Below are 18,757 nucleotides of genomic sequence, written 5' to 3' on the forward strand. Positions count from 1 at the left end.
GTTGGCTGAGGCCTAAAACTCAACTCTTCTTCTTGAAATTTAATTAGCCACAATTTGCATAAAACATGGTCTTATTTATTCTTGTCACTAGCTAATGAAGAAGAAATGTTGCATTGAATGTACACAGGCACCATAGGAAACAATAAGTGCTGGTTTAATTTCAGTGAGCTTTACAGCATCCAACTTGGTATACAGGAAAGTATGGAAAATTAAGCCAGTTTTATTTAACAATAAAGTGTCTGGAGTTTTATTCCATTACAAGCCCAGGTGCATCTATGTGCATTGATATTTTCCCATATGACAATAAAGGAGCTTATGGCTGTTGAGAGGAGTCCTAAGAACTTTGAGTTTGCTCTTTGCCAGAATTCCCAGGATGCTGTAATCTACTTCAACAGCTACTCTCAAAAATTAGTTAAGATCAATAAAAAAAAATGACAAATAATAGTTTCTTGGGTTTCTATCCCGAGAAGAAAGGCTAAAGAGATTGCTGCAATGAATTTAGAATAATAATCACTCTGAAGAATCTTGTCTCCAAAACTTCCAATTTTCAGTAGATATCAGTCTGCCTTATCTGATAATTCACATCTAGTGAACGGTACCATTCTAGCATCAATATTGTTCATTTTACTTCATAAACTATGAACCTGGGGATACGTCCAGGGAAGTTATTTGGGGGAACTGAGAAATAAGAAAGGGATGATCACCTTATTGGGATTGTACTATAGACACCCCCCACCTCAGTCATCTGTAAGAGTAATAGGGTGGTTATGGTAGGGGATTTTAAACTTTCCAGACATAGACTGGGACTGCCATAGTATTAGGGGCTTGGACAGAAAAGAATTTGTTAAGTGTGTACAAGAAAATTTTCTGATTCAGTATGTAGACATATCTACTACAGAAGGTGCAAAACTTGACCTACTCTTGGGAAATAAATTTAGCAAGACAGGTGACCGAGGTGTCAGTGGGGGAGCGTCTGTTTCTGCGCTATATATCTCTATGACTCCAATTGATAGTCATTATTCCACAAAACACACTTTTCTTTGCATATTTGGAAATTCCGTGCTTTCCTCACGGCCAGAGTTTTGGTTAACCGTTAACACCAAGCAAAAATATCAAAGCCTCATCCCATATTCCCTTAAGCTTACATTTAGGATAAAACTAATAAATCAAACCTATTTCAAAAAGATGATGTACAAGATCTTAGAATAAATGTGACCCATGACATCCATCTCCAAAAAACAATATCCTTGGTATCTTTCATCTTTCTCAAGAGTAAACTAGTAAACCACAGCCAATGTCTTTAATGAGCTCAAACTTTAATTCAAACTTAAATGCAACAATGTTGTGTTACTGATTTACCTACGGAACAGAAACAAACTCTTTCGTTGAACAGGCAAGTAGCCAAATCTAAGGTCCATTTCATCATCCATATAATTACACCTAAATTAAAACAAAAATGATGATACTTACCTGTTACTACCAAACTGTGATGTATCTTTTCCTTGTTCTTGTGCTTTGCTTACTTTTGCTACAAAGAGAAAGCAGACCCAAAACATTAAAAAATGCAACACAGCTTTAATACTTCACTTAAAACTTGTGTCAACCATAGCTCAACTGGCAGTACTGCTCACCTCTGGATCTCAAGGTTCTGGGTTCAAGTCCCACTCCAGGAACTTGAGCACAAAAATCAAGGTTGACACTCTAGTGCAGTACTAAGGGAACTGTGGAAAGTACCAATTTTTGAACGAGGTCCCATCTGTCTGCTTGGGTGGATGTAAAAGATCCCATGGCACTATTTTGAAGAAGAGCAGGGGCGTTATCCCTGGTATCCTGGCCAATACTTAACCCTCAAATCAACATCACAAAAAAAAAAGCATATTACATTAATTCCCCACTTAACTTGATTTGGCCAATGTTGATTTGTGTAACATGATACAATAGGCAATATGTATCCGTTTAACATTACAAAACACGCTATTAGGTCATTTTATAGCAGACTATAGCAAGTAGAATTTAATCTATTGATGGCCTCAGCCTCACTATTCATTGAATTCAGTAGTCACAAAAATATTAAAAGTGCAGTATTTGAATAATGAATTACCATCACGGAATAAACGATATGATGTTTATTTATTAAGCTTGAAAGGCAAAGAAAATTTCTCCAAAATTAACTGAGGACCTGATGGGGATAAACACACAGGCAGTGATTCAAATAACTCAATATTATCCTCATATGCTGCTCCTGCAATCTGTTCACATGCTTAATCGTTCAATTCACACCATCAGTTTGCCGAGTAGTGAACCACCATGAGTAGCTTAAATTTGTGATTCCTTTGTATTTAGAAACATATTTAAATTTTATTATTGGGATGGGGAGCTAATGAAGTTGAGGTTACAATCAATCAGTCATGATCTTAGTAGGTGGTAGAGCAAGCTTTAGGGGTCAAAATGCCTACTCCTATTTCTTGCATGCTTACGTTATTGGACAGCACACTGGGGAGAAACGCCTTGCCCTTCTTTGAATCAGCAACTCAGGATCTTTTAGGTTCTTCTGAGCAGTAGGACCTTGGTGTCCTTTCTCTTCCAAAAGATAAGATACATACAAAAACTGAATTTAATCCCTGAAGTTAAACAAGGAAGTTGGTACTTGGAAATCAATATGGATGGCATATAAGAAATTATAGCAATGATGTCTGGTGTGGGTTCTTATAGAGGAAGAATAGTACCCAATCATTCCTCCGGCTAAATACAAATCTGCAGTTAAAAGAAGCACAAAACTCTGGCTTCCTGTTACTCCCTCAAACTCACTTCAATTTAGAGAATGCATTGTTTCTATCATTGAATAGCATATAAAATTGCAGGACAAAATTGTTGCTCTTTGATCTGTTTTCCCCTCCCTGCAGTTATGGACTTTTACAAAAGAAACAGGTCAAAACCGTTCAAATCTAAAGTCACCGTGTCTCAGACAACGTTTGCACTATCATGGTTAATGCTGTTAAGTCTTGTCTAGTGTGGTTCACGAACGCCATTCTGGTATGACGGTCTCTGCTGCATTTGTTGCACAGGCAGACAAAGTTCAGATAATGCACAATTTCTCGTCTCTATTTCCTCTGGGGACTCTTCTTCACGAGCTGAGCTTTTCATTTCCACTCACCTCTTCCAATGCCTTTAAAACGGTTAGCCCCCAGAAGTAATAGTTGTTAGCAATCATCTCCCATTTGTCACTGTTAATCTTTGCCTTCTTCATATTTTGCTCGTATGCTGGCTTGTAGCAGAGAAATGGATGATCAAGAGGTCATGACCCAATGGCCAGTTCACTATACTGACGGTCTTTGGGCAGACGGCCATGAATGTAGCCGATTCAAATTTCATTGACTTAGCAATGAGTTATGATCATGGTGTTTATGAGAACTCAAAAGGTCCTCTACATTGGTGACCTTGTCCTGTCAAGAGATGCCAAGGATACAGTAGAGGAAAAGATAGAAATCGTTCAGCATTTTTCTTGCCTAAAAAGTGTGATGTAGGTACAGTAGACTGGTCATATAGTTTTCTTAAGAACGTTTCAGTTTTCCATGACATCATACTCAGTTTGGATATGACAGCTGAAAGTTTTGCACTGCATACTGAAAACAGCAGGTGACAAATTGTTGGTGACCGTGGAGCCAAGTAACAAGATATTCAAATGAGAGAAGCTATCAGCCACTCCCAGCATCGTTTTCCATGTGAATTAGATGGCCATAAAAGGGCAAGATCCTGGACCATGACTCTTCTCCTTGACAGTCCACCCATTTTTCACTGAAGATGCTCATCAATAATGTAATGCTAGGATGACTTTGTAAATGTATAGCAACTTTCTTAAAATGAGTTGGAGTACTTTTCTTTTTGACGTTAGGCAAGCAAGACTGAACTGCTTTTGGTTAGAATTAATAATCAAGTGAACACCCTCTATAGGTGACCTAACGACATCTAACAGCAAAGAATGGACCAAATAGTGTCAGATATAGAACAAAACACTGTTTGATCCCATTCAAAGAGTTCTGATGTTGACCTAGTACAGCTGACCTTACCCATTAGATTGTCATGAAAATAGATAACATGAAGTAGCTTTAGTGGGCAACAATTTAAACTCTGCTCACATGGGGTTAAATTTTTTGTTGCAATCAATGAAGATAACACAGTTATCTCCTTTGTTCATTCTTGGAACTACAATCTGGACTTGTAGATCTTCTAGTTCTAAAACTACACTGGGATTCAGGGTAAATGCATTTCTGTTGTGTCGTGGTTATCATGTTCACTGCACACAAAAAGTGTCCTTGTTTCAAAGCCAGGTAGAAACAGTGCAGCGGACATAACAGAGGAGGGGATGGCCTAGTGCCATTATCACTTGACTATTAATCCAGAGACCCAGGTAATGTCCTGAGGAGTCAAAAAATGTGGAGCTGGAAAAGCACAGCAGGTCAGACAGCATCCCAGCAGTAGGAAAGTCAACGTTTCGGATCGGAATTGTTTTTCAAGTTCCGGCCTGAAATGTTGATTTTCCTACTCCTTGGAGGCTGTCTGACCTGCTGTGCTTTTTCAGCTCCACGTTTTTTGACTCTAGCTTCCAGTATCTGCAGTCTTTCCTGTCTCTAATTTCCCAAGGACCCAGGTTCAAATTCAACAAAACAATCTAGGATTAAGAGTCTAATGATAACTGTGAAACCATTGCAATTGGTTCACTAATGTCCTTTAGAAAAGGAAATCTGCCATTCTTACCCAGCCTGGCCTACATGTGACTCTGGACCAACAGCAATATGGTTCTCTCTTAACTGACCTCTCAGCAATTAGGCAATTAAATACAGGCCTGGCCACTGACATCCATACCTTGTGAACATGAATTAAAAAAAATACAAAGGATCTGCAGTCTGACAATGAATCTCCCACCAATACTCAGCAGGGAGATGTCTTGCTAGTTGCTGCAATTACTGTGGGTGCTTGACATTGTACAGTCACGATTATGCATACCCTGGAGCACTGTCCTTCTCTTCGACGAGACAGAAAAATTAATGCTGATGGTGTAGGGGTGCTGGTTTCCTATGCTTGAAGAGTTCAGGTGGGATTAGCATCGTTATCTGGAGCTTAAGCCATGGGGAGAGTGAACAGTTTTGTCTAAGCTCCTCCACTGTGTGTTCAATGTCCAGCTCTACCTTCACAGGGAGACTTTCTGTGGTAGCTAGAACTTTCTTGTGGAGTGTTCTTTCCAGAGAAGAACCCAAAATTGTGCTTGCCATATTTTCCAGTGTTTTGTTTTTGCACTCTGTGATGATCTTTCCTGCCTTTGTTTTCTGTGGAGCAGTTTACTTTGCTGATGGACCCATTTGGACCTTTTTGATCCCTTCATACACGTCCCCAGCATTTTGGATGTTGGGCGACTTCTGGATATTCCAGAAAAGTTGTAACCAGCAGACACTGGTGCACCACCTCACAGTCTGTTGGACTTTATTGCAAATGGCTTCATGTAGTCAGTCTTCCCACTCAACTCAACTTTAATGAATCAGACAGAATCACTGGGATCAAATGACAGATTGAATCAATGATTTGATCCTGTAACTAGTCAGTATTTTCCTGCTTTTGCTTTCCATATGTTGAGGACATGGTTTTGTAAATGATGTTTTGAAGTTTATTCCATGGAAGGAGGGAGATCTTCCCATGGGACAGGCTCTACCTGAATCATTTTGGGAACAGAATACTGGTGAATTGCTAGGGCTATAGATAGCACAAAGCATTCATAATAACGTGAATGAGACTGTGTAATTAGAGACAAATGAGTATGATTTGGTGGCGATTACAAAGAAGTGGTTGGAGGGAGACCAGGTTTGGGAATCGACTATCCAAGAGTACTGTACTTCAGAAGGATAGACAGGAGGAAAAAAGGTGGTGGTGTAACTATTTTAGTAAAAGAAGACATTAGCATTATGGTGAAAAATATCAGCACTGGAGATCACGACATAGAATCAGTCTTGTAGAAATAAGAAATAGCAAGGAAAAGTCATCCCTTGTGGGGTAATCTATAGGTCAAACAGTAGTCATGCAGTAGGGTGCAGCATAAACCATACTGAGAGCTTGTAAAGAAGGTGCAGCAATAATCATGGTTGATTTTAATATGCATATAGACTGAATTAATCAAATTGGCAAATATATTCTTGAGAGAGATAGTTCATTGAATATATTACAACTTGTTCCCCAACAGATTGCTCTCAGAAACCTGCAAGCAGGCTATTCTGGATTTGGTATTGTGTGATGAGGTGGGATTAATTAATGATCTCATAGTAAAGGATCCTAATTTCAAATTCAGTTGGAGGGTGAGAAACTGAAGTCCCACACTAGCATTCTTGAGTTAAACAAATGTAATTACAGAGGCACAAGGACAGATCTGGCATTAGTGGACTGGACGGGAAGAGTAAAAGGTAGGACAATTGATGAGCAGTGGCAGGTGTTTCAGGAGATACTCAATTGCTCCCTACTAAAATATATTCCAAACAGCAAGAAAGATTCTAAAAGGAGGACAAAAACATCCATGGCTATGAAAGGAAGTTAAAGATAAAAGACAGTAAGGCCAAAAACCAAAGCACTGCATATTACAAAGGCTAGTAGCAGGCTGAAAGATTGGGAACCTTCTAAAGGTCAATGGGTTACAAAAATATAATAAAAAAAAAAAGAGTAAAAGTAAATTATGAAAGAAAACTAGTGCAAAATGTAAAAATGGACAGTAAATAAAAAGAGAAAAGTAGCTAAAATAAATGTTGGTCTCTTGGAGTTTGAGACTGCTGAATAAATGGAGAAAGGAAACACAGAAATGACAGAGACACTAAATCAATACTTTGCTTTAGTTTTCACGGTGGAGGACACCAGTATTATCCGAATAATAACAGGTAATGCAGAGGTTATGAAAAGGGAGGAACTTAGAACAATCACCATCACTAGGGAAAAATTACTAAACTATCAGAATTGAAGGCAGAGAGGTCCTCAGGACTTGATGGCCTACATCTTAAAGGAAATAGCAGCAGAAATATTGAATCCATTGGTTCTAATATTCCAAAATTCCCTGAATGCATGAAAGGTTCCAGTGGATTGGATAAAGACTCATATGACACTCTTTGTCAAAAAGGGAGGGAAGCAGAAAGTAGAAAAGTACAGACCAAGTTTAACGCTTTGTTGGGAAGTTGTTCAAATCCATTATAAAGGAAGCAATAATAGGACATTGGAAAGTCAAAATTCAACCCATCAGAGTCAGCTTGGTTTTATGAAGGATAAATTATGTTTCACTAATTTGCTAGAGAGGTCTTTGAAGATGTAACAAGCAATATAAATAATGGGGATCCTGTAGATATAATATATCTGAACTGCCAGAAGGCATTTAATAAGGTACCACACAAAAGGTTAATACACAGGGCAAGATCACCCAAGATTAGGTTAAATACAGGATTGGCTAACCAACAGAAAGTAAACAGCCAGGATGAATAGGTCATTTTCTGGTTGGCAAAACGTAACTAGTGGAGTGCCAGAGGGTTTGGTTCGAGGGGGACAACTATTTACAATCTATGACTTGGATGCAGGGATAAAAGGAACAATAGCCAAATTCGCAGATAGCACTAAAATAGGTAAGGAAGTAAGGTGCAATAAAGAAATAAGGAATTTCAAAATGGATATGGATAGGTTAGATGAATGGGCCAAAATCTGGCAGATGAAGTTTGACATGGATAAATGAGAGGTTATCCATTTAGCTTGGAGGAATAGAAAGGAAACTTATTGTATAATGGAGAGAAACTTCATATCGCTTCAATGCAAAGGGATCTGGGTGTCGTTGTGCATGAAATCACAGGTACAGAAGACAAATGCAATTTTGGCATTTATTGCTAAAGGAAGACAGTATGGAAGCAGGAAAAGTTTTGCTGCAACTGTGCAAGGGATTAGAGAGACAATTTATTGAGAGGAGGTTTCATGAGATTGACTCTAGAGAGAGATGAGGGGTTTGCCTTATGAAGGGAGATTGAACTGTTTAGACCTATACTTTCTGGAGCTTAGAAGAACAAGGGGGACATAATTGAGATATATAGAAGATGCTAAAGATGAGTGACAAACTAGATGTCAAAAGGATGTTGCGTCATGTGGGCCAATCTAGAATGAGAGGTCATAGGATAAGGATTAGCACATTTAAAAACGGAGATAAAGAGTAATTACTTTTCTCAAAGGGTTGTGAATTTGTGGAATTCACTGGCCCCAAAAAATGCTGGGATATTGAGTAAATTTGAAGAGGCGACAGACAGATTTTTAAATAGTAATGGGTTTAAGGGTCATGAAAAATGGGCAGGAAAGTGGAGGTGAGGCTGAGATGAGATCTGCAATGCTCATTTCCAATAGCAGAGCAGGCTAGAGGCACTGAATTGCATACTCCTGCTCAGAGTTCTTATGTTTTATTACTTCAGTGGAAATGTAGGTTACCATCTGTGGAATCAAACTGATCAACTTTTTGTTTTTAAAACTGTCTGACTAGGCAGTATGGCTAATACAGATATGAAAGTTGATATTCCGATTTGAAATGTAAAAACTTCAAGGGTTGCATCCTCATCTTTGTGTACACCAGGGAGTGATCTATGTCAAAAATCAGAGCTGTGGTTACTGTGTGTTGAGAATGCTGTTCAGAGAGCCATGTCTGGTGATAATCAGATTTAGCTGACGCCAGTGCTCTGATCTGGTGGGTGTCCAGAATACCTTGTAGTATTTTTCTTTAATGAAAGTAACATCAAAGCTCACATAGTCTCTGTTCATTCTTATTTATTTCCCAGGACATAACGTCCAAAGGCAGGAGTGCCATGCCTCTTGATCCATGTCCAGTCCTGCTTTGTGATCACCCAGGGAGGTAAATATATTCTGACTTAGGGATTCTGCCGAGAGAACAATACCGAGCTTCTCATGAAACTAGTTTCATGCCTCTATAGTGGAGCACATTGTTTGAACATAGATACTCAAGAGACTTTGGCCTCGCTGAAGGAGGAGGAGATGGAGGGAACACATTTTGAATAATTTTTAAGATTTCCAATGGAGAGGTCCTAATAGCAAAGTTTACACCTTGCTCACAAGCTTGCTCTGAACTCTTCTCCTGCCGGATGAATGTACAATGTTTTTTCAGAGATTTGCTCTCAGCGAGCTTGGTGTTTTGTAGAGAGCTCCGATGTCTGGCTGATGAAATTCCACGGTGATCTCAGAAATGTTACTCAACAATTTGAAAGTCTTTTGACAGTCCCACACACACGGTCTTGATGTTTTGGCTTCTCAGTAAAAGATTTTGCCTCTTCTTTCTCTTTAAATGATTTGATAATTTGCCTGGTGCAAAGGATCCCATCCATTCATTGAATAGATTCCAAGCACCCATTGAAAAGCTTGGTATTGCTCTCAGCAGAATCCCCATATTAATATACATTTACCTCCATGATTCAAGAGGCATGGCACTCCTGCCTTGGGCACTATGTCCTGGGAAACATAAATAAGGATGAACAGAGATTATTTGAGCTTTGCTGTTAGTTTCATTTTAAAAAATACAACACGGTATCCTGGAGACTTACCAGATCAGGGCATTGGCATCAGCTGCATCTGATTATCGCCAGACGTGGCTCTCTGTAGCAGGTCAGCATCTTAGAACTCAGTCTGAGTTGAAGTGGAAGGTGGCTGACCAGTGGGAAATTATGGTCCCTCCGACCATTGGAAATAGCATATAGAACCAATTATTCACACCGAGTTGGGCTGGTCTTGTCATAGAGCTGTACAGCATGGAAACAGACTCTTCAGTCCAACTCGTCCATGCCAACCAGATATCAATTTATTAATCTACTCCAATTTGCCAGCATTTGGTACATTTCACTGTAAACGCTTCCGATTCAAGTACCCATCCAGACGCCTTTGAAATGTTGTATTTGTACCACTTCCTCTGGCAGCTCATTCCATACATGCACCACCCTCTGCATGAAAAAGTTGCCCCTTGGGTCACTTTTAAATCTTTCCCCGCTCATCTCAAACATATGCCCTCTAATTTGGACTCTGCTACCCTCAAGAAAAGACCTTGGCTGTTCACCCTGTCTACGTCCCTCATGATTTTATAAACCTCTAAGGTCACCCCTCAGCCTCTGGCACTCCAGGGAAAACAGCCCCAGTCTATTCAGCCTCTTCCTATAGCTCAAACCCTCCAACTCTGGCAGCATCCCTGTAAAATGTTTTCTGAACCCTTTCAAGTTTCACAACATCCTTCCTATAACAAGGAGACCAGAAATGAACCAGAATTTAAAAGGGACCTAAGTGGCAAATTTTTCACGCAGAGGGTGGTGCGTGTATGGAATGAGCTCCCAGAGGAAGTGGCAGAGGTTGGTACAATTATAACATTTAAAAGGCATCCGGATGGGTACAAGAACAGGAAGGATTGAGAGGGATGTGGGCTAAATGCTGGCAAATGGGACTGGATTAATTTAGGATACCTGGTCAGCATGGACAAGTTGGACCGAAGGGTCCATTTCCATGCTGTACAACTCTATGACCAGATGTATTTTGTTCTCCTTGCACAGCCACCAAGATGCTTTGTTTTAAAAAAATGTTTTCTTCTTGCTTACTGGGTCAAGTGATTACACGGAGCGGTGTAAATCTACATAATAAATGTCACGAGACATGCATGCAGGCTCTAAATATTACAGAAAATTTGCAAATGTACATTATATCAAGTCCCACTCTCATTACAGAAATGTAAATACTGCAGAACAGTATAGGATTGCTCTCCATGGGGCCAGGCTGAAATGAAAACAAAGTCTTCAGGAAGACAGACATATAGAGAACATCAGATCTTAGTCTAAGTGATATTAATTGCAGAAGTGGAGCAGAATCTAGTTCTGAGGTCACAAGATCTGTTTGTCAAATTTACAGGTCAAACAGAGTTCAAAGACAGACCTAAAGATAATCCATGACTAACAGTTCTAATAACCATTAACGCATGTATGCAGATAGGCTATTACAAATGATTCCCTAATGGAGTATGCTGCCCTATCATATTTCACACAATGATGTATGCATCTGATTTTATATCTAAGGAAATTTGTTGCCTTGATAGCATTCCAAGAACATAAGTTACTGAGCAGTGGCAGTAATTGGAAGAGGAGGTGCATACCTCAGAAACATTGCACAAAAGATAAATTTTTTTCCAGAATCAAGTTACATAGGGGACTGAGATCAGAACGCAATTTGTTGCAGTGCCACTATTATAGAAAGCTAGTCAGCACCCTATCCACCTTTAATCAGACTAGACACATTTAGAAAATCACTAAATTTTATTCAGGTCTTTGTAATTGTTAACCCTTTGACGTTGACGCATTTTCCCTCTCGCTTATCTAGCCTAGAAATACTCCCAATACTCTCTTTCCCAAAAAGAGTACTAGCAAATTTCACACGTTCAAGCAGAGGGAGGCACAGATGGGAGTGGAAATGCAGTCAAGGTACATTCTGCCAATGTTCATGATTTTTGTCACCGTTTCAAGAGAGTAATCTTGACAATTTCATCTGTGAGAGTGTCCGCGGAAATCTGTGGTGCCCCTGCCATTTGCATTGCTTCAAATGTTGGATGTTTGCCCAACCATTAGGTCTGCCATTCAAATTTAATTTTAGTGGATTTCTGACCAAATTGAAAAGTATATCCAAAGCACAGATACGCACAGGTTCCAGCAAGAAAGAAATGCATCTAAAAAGTTGGCTATACTACGCCATGTTTCACCCCTCGGATTGTTGCAATCATAAAGTAGACACATATTCACAATATGGAACAGAAAAGTAGCCAGGATCTGGAACAATTTTAGACAAACTAATGGGGCTGAAGACAAATTAGTCCCCTGGCCGTGACGGCTCGCACCTGAGAATCCTAAAAGACATAGCTATCGAGATACTGGTTCTAATTTTCCAAAAATCCTTGGATTCTATAGAAGTACCAGAGAACTGTTGAACTGCCAATACGACATCCCTATTTGAATAGGGAAGGAGGCAAAAAGCGGCTAACTATAGGCCAATAGGCTAACACTTGTTTTTGGAAAAATGTTGGAATCAACTAAGGAAGTAAAAGCAGCACTTTTGGAAAATCATAATCAAATCAAGCAGAGTCAGCACGGCTTCACGTAAGGGAAATTGTGTCTGACTAATTTATTAGAGTTTCTTGAGGAAGTCTCAATCAGAGTGAATAAACTGGAACCAGTAGATGTGTTGCATTTGCACTTTCAGGATTTGTTTGACAAGGTACCTCACAAAAGGTTAAGTCCTAAGATAAGAGCCCACGGTTTGGAGGTAATATATTGGCATGGACAGGAAAGAGTGAGTAGGGATACAGGGTCCATTTTCAGGTTGCCAACTTGTGACCAAAGAGGTTCCACAGGGATCAGTGCTGGGACCACAAATGTTTACAATATATATTAATGACTTGGAGGAAGAAAGCAAATGTACTGTAGACTAATTTGCACATAACAGAAAAATAGTTGGAAAGGCAGCTTGAAAGAAGGATACAAGCAGTTAGAGATATTGACAGGTTAAATGAGTAGGCAAAAAGTTGACAAATGGAGTCTAACCTGGGAAAATGCGAAGTTGTTCATTTTCGAAGGGAAAACAAAAGAACACAGTATTATTTATATGGAGAAAAGTTGCAACACAAAGGGACTGGGGGAGTGGTACTTGTGCATGAAAGACAGAAAACCAGCACACGGATGCAGCAGGTAGTCAGGAATGCTCATCGAATGCTGGTCCTTATTTCAAGGGGGATGGAGTACAAGAGTTCACTACATAAGTTAAAAGAAACATCCCAGAAATAGCAATAAATCAGGAAATGAATGGGAGGGAGAAACTCAAGAAAAACACAATCACCAGAGAAATAGTAGAGAGCAAACTGTTGGAGCTGGGGGCTGACAAGTATATGGTTTCTAATGGCACACTTCCTTGAGAGGAATAAAGAGTTATTGCGACCAAATCTGGAGTACTGTGAGCAGTTGCTTCCTTTTAAAGGAAAGGAGGCAGTTAGAGGCATTTCAGAGAAGATTCACTGGAATGATCTCAGGTACAGAGGGATTGTCTTATGAACAAAGGTTAAACAGGTTGGGACTCTACTCACTGGAATTTAGAAGAACGAGAGGTGATCTCATGGAGACATATAGGATTCATAAGGGGCTTGACAAGGAAAGTGCTGATGAGGATGTTTCCCCTCATAGGAGCATTTGGGACCAGATGACATAATTTTAGAATAAAAGGGCATTCATTTAAGACTGAGACGAGGAGCAATTTATTCTCTCAGAGCTGAATATCTTTGGAAAGGCAGGATTTAGGGTATGAGAAACTTTGAATCAGCCATGATCCTATTGAGTGGCAGAACAGGCTCAAGAAACTGAATGGCTTACCCATGTTCCTATTTTTTATGGTCTTACAGTCTTATTATGGGTGGAATGAAGTGAGAGAAATAAGTTGCAATTAGGCAGGATGAGATAGAACACCTAGGAAAGCATCTGAGTTGAGGCTTGGGTTAACATTTTATATTAAATCCTTCACCAACACTCAAAATATCCCAAAACGTTTTAATCAGAAAAACAAATCCACTCAAAATGAACCAAAAAGTCTTAAAAACAACCAATCAATTCTACTTCAATGGAAGAGGGTCAAGAATAAAGATGGAATGCTTACAGGGTATTTTCTTTACTCTGTTACTGCGCCTGGCTTAGAAGAGGCTCACTGACAACAGAAATGCCAATTCTTCCATAGATTCCAACTTCACACTGAAGTCTCTGACTGGTGTGAATTAGTATCTGCCCTGTCATCTCTCGACCAATCCCACTTATGCCAAACTGAACAGGTAGGCATTATAAAAAGGAGCAGCTAAGGATCTTGTTTTTCATTTACTGGAGGTTCAGTTATGAAGTATTTCAGAAATAACTCATGTCCACACATACTCAGTGCAGTGCAGTCAGCACGGTCAAATGACTGAAGGCAGAATGATTTGGTGCCAGGCCAGTAGAAAGATCTTACACTGTGGCGCAATTGTTTTTTTTGAAGACGGCATTTATATGCCTTTTTTAAATATTAATTTTGCACTCTTCAAAACAATTCTCAGCATTCAACTTATAATTTTAAAAAAAAATCACAAACTTTTTATTTGCCAAAGGTTTTCTCTTTTCCTCAAGGTATTAAAACTTGCTTTGATACGGTTCAAGTTGGTTTCAACTCTTAACAGAAACTAAGTGAGGGAAGGGAAAGAAGGTGGTGGTGCTGTAAGGTCAGTACAGTAAGTCCTCACTTAAGTTGTATTTCTAAAAATCATGACTTTAATGGAATCACAGGTTTCTTCCCGAAATTAAAGTGCAAGTTGAAATATTGTACCATACACGCATAGCACTGTGCTCTCTTAACTCAGAAAATGAGTAAAATATCACTAAATATAGAAGAAATATAATACTGTACACCACATAACACTTATCGCACATGACCTTTAGATTGACCAGGCTCTATCTGTGGCAGAAATTGATCAGAGCAGTTTTCAGTTTTCACGCACACAAAACCAGCTTATGGCATGAGACGGAGGCCAGGCCTTTTAGCTGCGCTCAGAATATGAGCGGGACCAAAGCCAGAAGAAAAACTAACCTTGAGGCCCGAAGTCAAAATAGAGGACAGGAGTAGCTGGAGGGGAGCAATTTCAGGCAGCAAGGTTGGGAAACAATGTCAGGGCGGGGACAAAGGTTCGGGATGAAGAACAGAAGGTAACACCAGGAGCCAAGGGCAACAGTGAGAAAAGGAGGACTGAGGCAGGCTGGCAGGCCACAGAACATGGGAATGATAACAAACAATGCTAAAATGAAACTGATAATACTTTAATATTGCTCATAAAGTTAAATACTAAACATTAAGTGAGTGAATGTTAAATGTGGATGTACTATACAGTTATCCAAACTCAAAGAGAGGAAAGTCACTCCTGTTAGAGACATCTTCTGACATGGTAAATGGATAGGGACAGAGTATGAATACATTTTGTGAAGAAGGGTCTAGGCCCGAAACATCAGCCTTCCTGCTCCTCTGATGCTGCTTGGCCTGCTGTGTTCATCCAGCTCTACACCGTGTTATCTCATGAATACAAGGGAGGCAGGTAAGTGAATCCAGAAGACGGGAGCATAGGAGTCTCAGCATTTGTAATTGCCCAATAGGGTGAAGGTTTTTCAGGATGTCTGGGGAGCCGCAGGTTGGCTAAGATAACGGACCAGGGCACGAGAAGCCATTCAAGCGAGGGGAACTAAAAAAAAAAGGAATGCACTGATAGTGTAGTCGGACAGATTGACACTATTTTTAGCAGCAAAGAACTCAAATCCAGATGGTTGAAGAGGCATTTGCAGTAGGAGGGGGAACAATCTGGTCATTGTGGCTAATGAGAATATAATGACATGGGCAAAACAAGGAAAGAGGAACTAAGTGTTGTCCATTTTACATTGTAAAATGCACAAATTAAACAAAACCCTCAGAGATTATAATCTCCGGATTATTAGCTAAACAAAGAACAAAGTAGCATAGGATAAATCAGATCAGTCGGATTAGTACACGGTTCAAAAACTGGTGTGGGACATTGGTATCACAGTGGGTAAAAGAGGGTCCTGTACTGTTAGAACTGTTTCCACCTGAACCATGTTGGTACCAGTGCACTAGCCAGCCATATAACCAGAGGTAATTAAGCTTCGCACAGTCAGTAAAGAGAAATTACATCCAGAGTTAGACACAGCCCGAGTGAGTATATACCAACCTTTTCCTAGCTACAATCAGTTCTGAAGAGGGGTCATTGCATCTAAAACATTTAACTCTGCTTTCCCTCCACAGATGCTGCCAGAGCTGCTGAGTTTTTCCAGCAATTTCTAACATTTTGTTGATAGATTGGGGAATTTGATGCAGGTGGGAAGAGGTGCTGTTTGCTTCTCTTTTTGGCTCATAGTTTGGAAGTTTTTTTTTAGAAAAAAGATAGCAGGATAAATTGAAGCCCAGGATCAGGGGTCCAACACAGAAGAGTGACATTACAGGTAAAGCACAAGTTCAATGGTGGTGATGGCTACTAATTTGATAATGATAGGTTACTTTCAAACTGATAGTAAATGGACGAAATATTCATAGGCTGTAAACTAAAATAGTTTAGTACAACAGTTTTAAACAATCAAATTAAGAATGAAGTAATTAGAGATGCCAGACGAGGTTACAACATACCACTGCATGATGTGCGAGCTGGTGGATCCCACTGAGGTTCATAGTGATCATAAGTGTTCGTTGCTTGAGGAACTCCAGCTCAGAGTTGATGAGCTGGAGTCCGAGCTGCGAACCCAACAACACGAGGGCAAGAGCTTATCCAATAGGTTTCAGATTCTTGTTCCCTATGTGAATGGGGTGGGGAGGTGCAGAAGGGAGGATGAGCAAACAGACCATAGTACTTTGGTACAGAGACCATTCAAGAGGTAGAAGAACAGAGATAAATAGTTGTAATTGGACAAAGTATATTCAGGGAATGGACACTGTGTTCCATGGCCAGGATCAACTGTCCTGAAGGCTGCTTTGCCAGCCAGGTGCCTGGGTTCAGGATATTTCATTTGGGCTGCAGAGGGATTTGGAATGGGAGGCGAAAGATTCAGCTGTCATGGTCCACAGAGGTACCAATATAGGTAGAAAGAGAAAAAGAGGCTCTGCTGAGGGAACATGAACATCTAGGGGCTAAATTAAAAGGAACCAAAAAGAGGGTAATAATCTTTTGGTTACAACCTAAGCCATGAGCAAACTGGTACAGGGTCAACAAGATTAACGAGATAAATACATGGCTCAAAGATTGGCATGGGAGAAACGGGTTTGAATTCATGGGATATTGGCATCAGTACTGGGGAGGGAATTGTTGCAATGGGACCGGCTCCACCTGAATCAGGCTGGGACCACAGTCTTTCTCAATTGCATAACTTTATGCTTTAGGACAGGGCTTTAAACTAAACTGCAAGGAATATTATGAAAGAAGTTAAAGGTAGTGGTGGTGGTGGTGAGGGGTTGCAGAGGGACTGGGGAAAGGTCACTTGACCTGAAACATTAACACTGATCTCTTTCTACAGATGCTGCCAGACCTGCTACACTTTTCTAGCAATTTCTGTGTGTGTGGAGATAAAGACATCTTTTTAGAGATGGCAGCCAGTGGCTAGAGGAGTTCCGCAGGGGTCAGCGTTGGGACCACAACAATTCAAATTAAAGATTAACAATCTGGATGAAGGAACTGATGGCATTGTTGCTAGATCTGGAGATGATGCAAACATAGATGGACGGACAGATAGTGTTGAGGAAGTGGGGAGGCTGCAGAAGGAGGACTTGGACATGCTAGGTGAATAGGCAATAAAAGTGGTAGATGGAATACAATGTGGGCAAGTGTGAGGTTATGTACTTTGGTAGGAAGAATAGAGGCAAAGACTATTTTCTAAATGGGGAAACAGCACAAAGGAACTCCCAAGTCACGAAGATTCAGTTGGTGGTTAGGAAGACAAATGCAATGTTAGCAGGGATGAAGTGCTTCATATGAGGAGCAGATGAGGACTCTGGGTCTGTACTTGATGGAGTTTAGAAAGATGAGGGGTCATTTCATTGAAACATACAGAATACTGAGATGTCTGGATAGACTGGACGTGGAGAAGATGTTTCGACTAGTAGGAGATGGGGACCTGAACGTACGGCCACAAAGTGAGGGATTGACCCTTTAGAATGGAGATGTGGAGGAATTTCATCAGCTAGAGGGTGGTTAATATGTGGAACACATCGCCACAAGCGGAGGCCAAGTCACAGTGTTTTTAAGACAGAGGTAGATAGGTTCTTGATTGCTGAGGGGATCAACAGTTATGGGGAGAAAGTAAGAGAATGGAGTTGAGAAACGTATCAACCATGATTGAATGGCAGAGCAGACTCGATGGGGCGAATAGCGTAATTCTACTCCTCAATCTTATAGTCTTATGGTATGTTTGTATGGAAAGAGAGAAGTTTTTAAACCTAATATCAGGAGCAAGGAATCAAATTTGGAAAGATCAAGTAAATCAGAGTAAACTGTGATAGAAAAAAAATTAGAGTATGAACGCAAGAGGAAATCAACTCAAGGCTAGAGGCTACAAAATGAATAAAAAAGGATAGCACTAAAGACCCTTCTACCTAAACATTCGAAACAAAATGGACAGAGTGCATTTAAGTACCCTCTGGAAGCCATTAGAGAAAATATTGCAGTATTACATTGATTGTGACCCAAGTAGGAACAGGAGTAGGCCATTCAGCCCAGTAAGCCAATGGTGCCATTTAATACAATCATGGCTGATCGAATACTTCAATGCCTTTTACCTACACTATCCCCATAACCCTTTATGCCATTTAATATGATCATGAACTTTTCAACCGCTACTTTAAATACACTAAAAGACAGAGCTTCTATAGTCCTCTGGGTGTACAGAATTCCAAAGATTCTGGAATGTTTAAGTATACAAGAAACCTAGGAAGAACAGGAATCTTGGAAAAGGTGGAGGGGATGATCGGTTAGGTAACAGTGATATTTGTGCAGAGAGGGATGACCTCAGTTTAGGAAACTAAGGTGGTCAAATGTTTTGTTTAGAGAGAAATGCTAAGGCAAAGAAGTCACTTGCAGGAGTAGAGCACAGGCCCCTAACAGTAACCATGTGGTAGGATGGAG

General features: G+C 40.1%; 1 protein-coding gene across 1 annotated transcript in view; it reads right to left on the minus strand.

Annotated features, from left to right (window-relative positions):
* znf827 (zinc finger protein 827) overlaps positions 1–18,757 on the minus strand; it is a 95,641-nt gene that overhangs the window by 15,437 nt on the left and 61,447 nt on the right. The window contains exon 7 of the mRNA XM_048607212.1: positions 1,471–1,528. Within this exon, the coding sequence (XP_048463169.1) occupies positions 1,471–1,528 (58 nt within the window). The remainder of the gene's footprint in view (positions 1–1,470; positions 1,529–18,757) is intronic.

Source organism: Rhincodon typus, chromosome 1 (genome assembly GCF_021869965.1).
Source record: "Rhincodon typus isolate 14 chromosome 1, sRhiTyp1.1, whole genome shotgun sequence".
Taxonomy (NCBI): Eukaryota; Metazoa; Chordata; class Chondrichthyes; order Orectolobiformes; family Rhincodontidae; genus Rhincodon; species Rhincodon typus.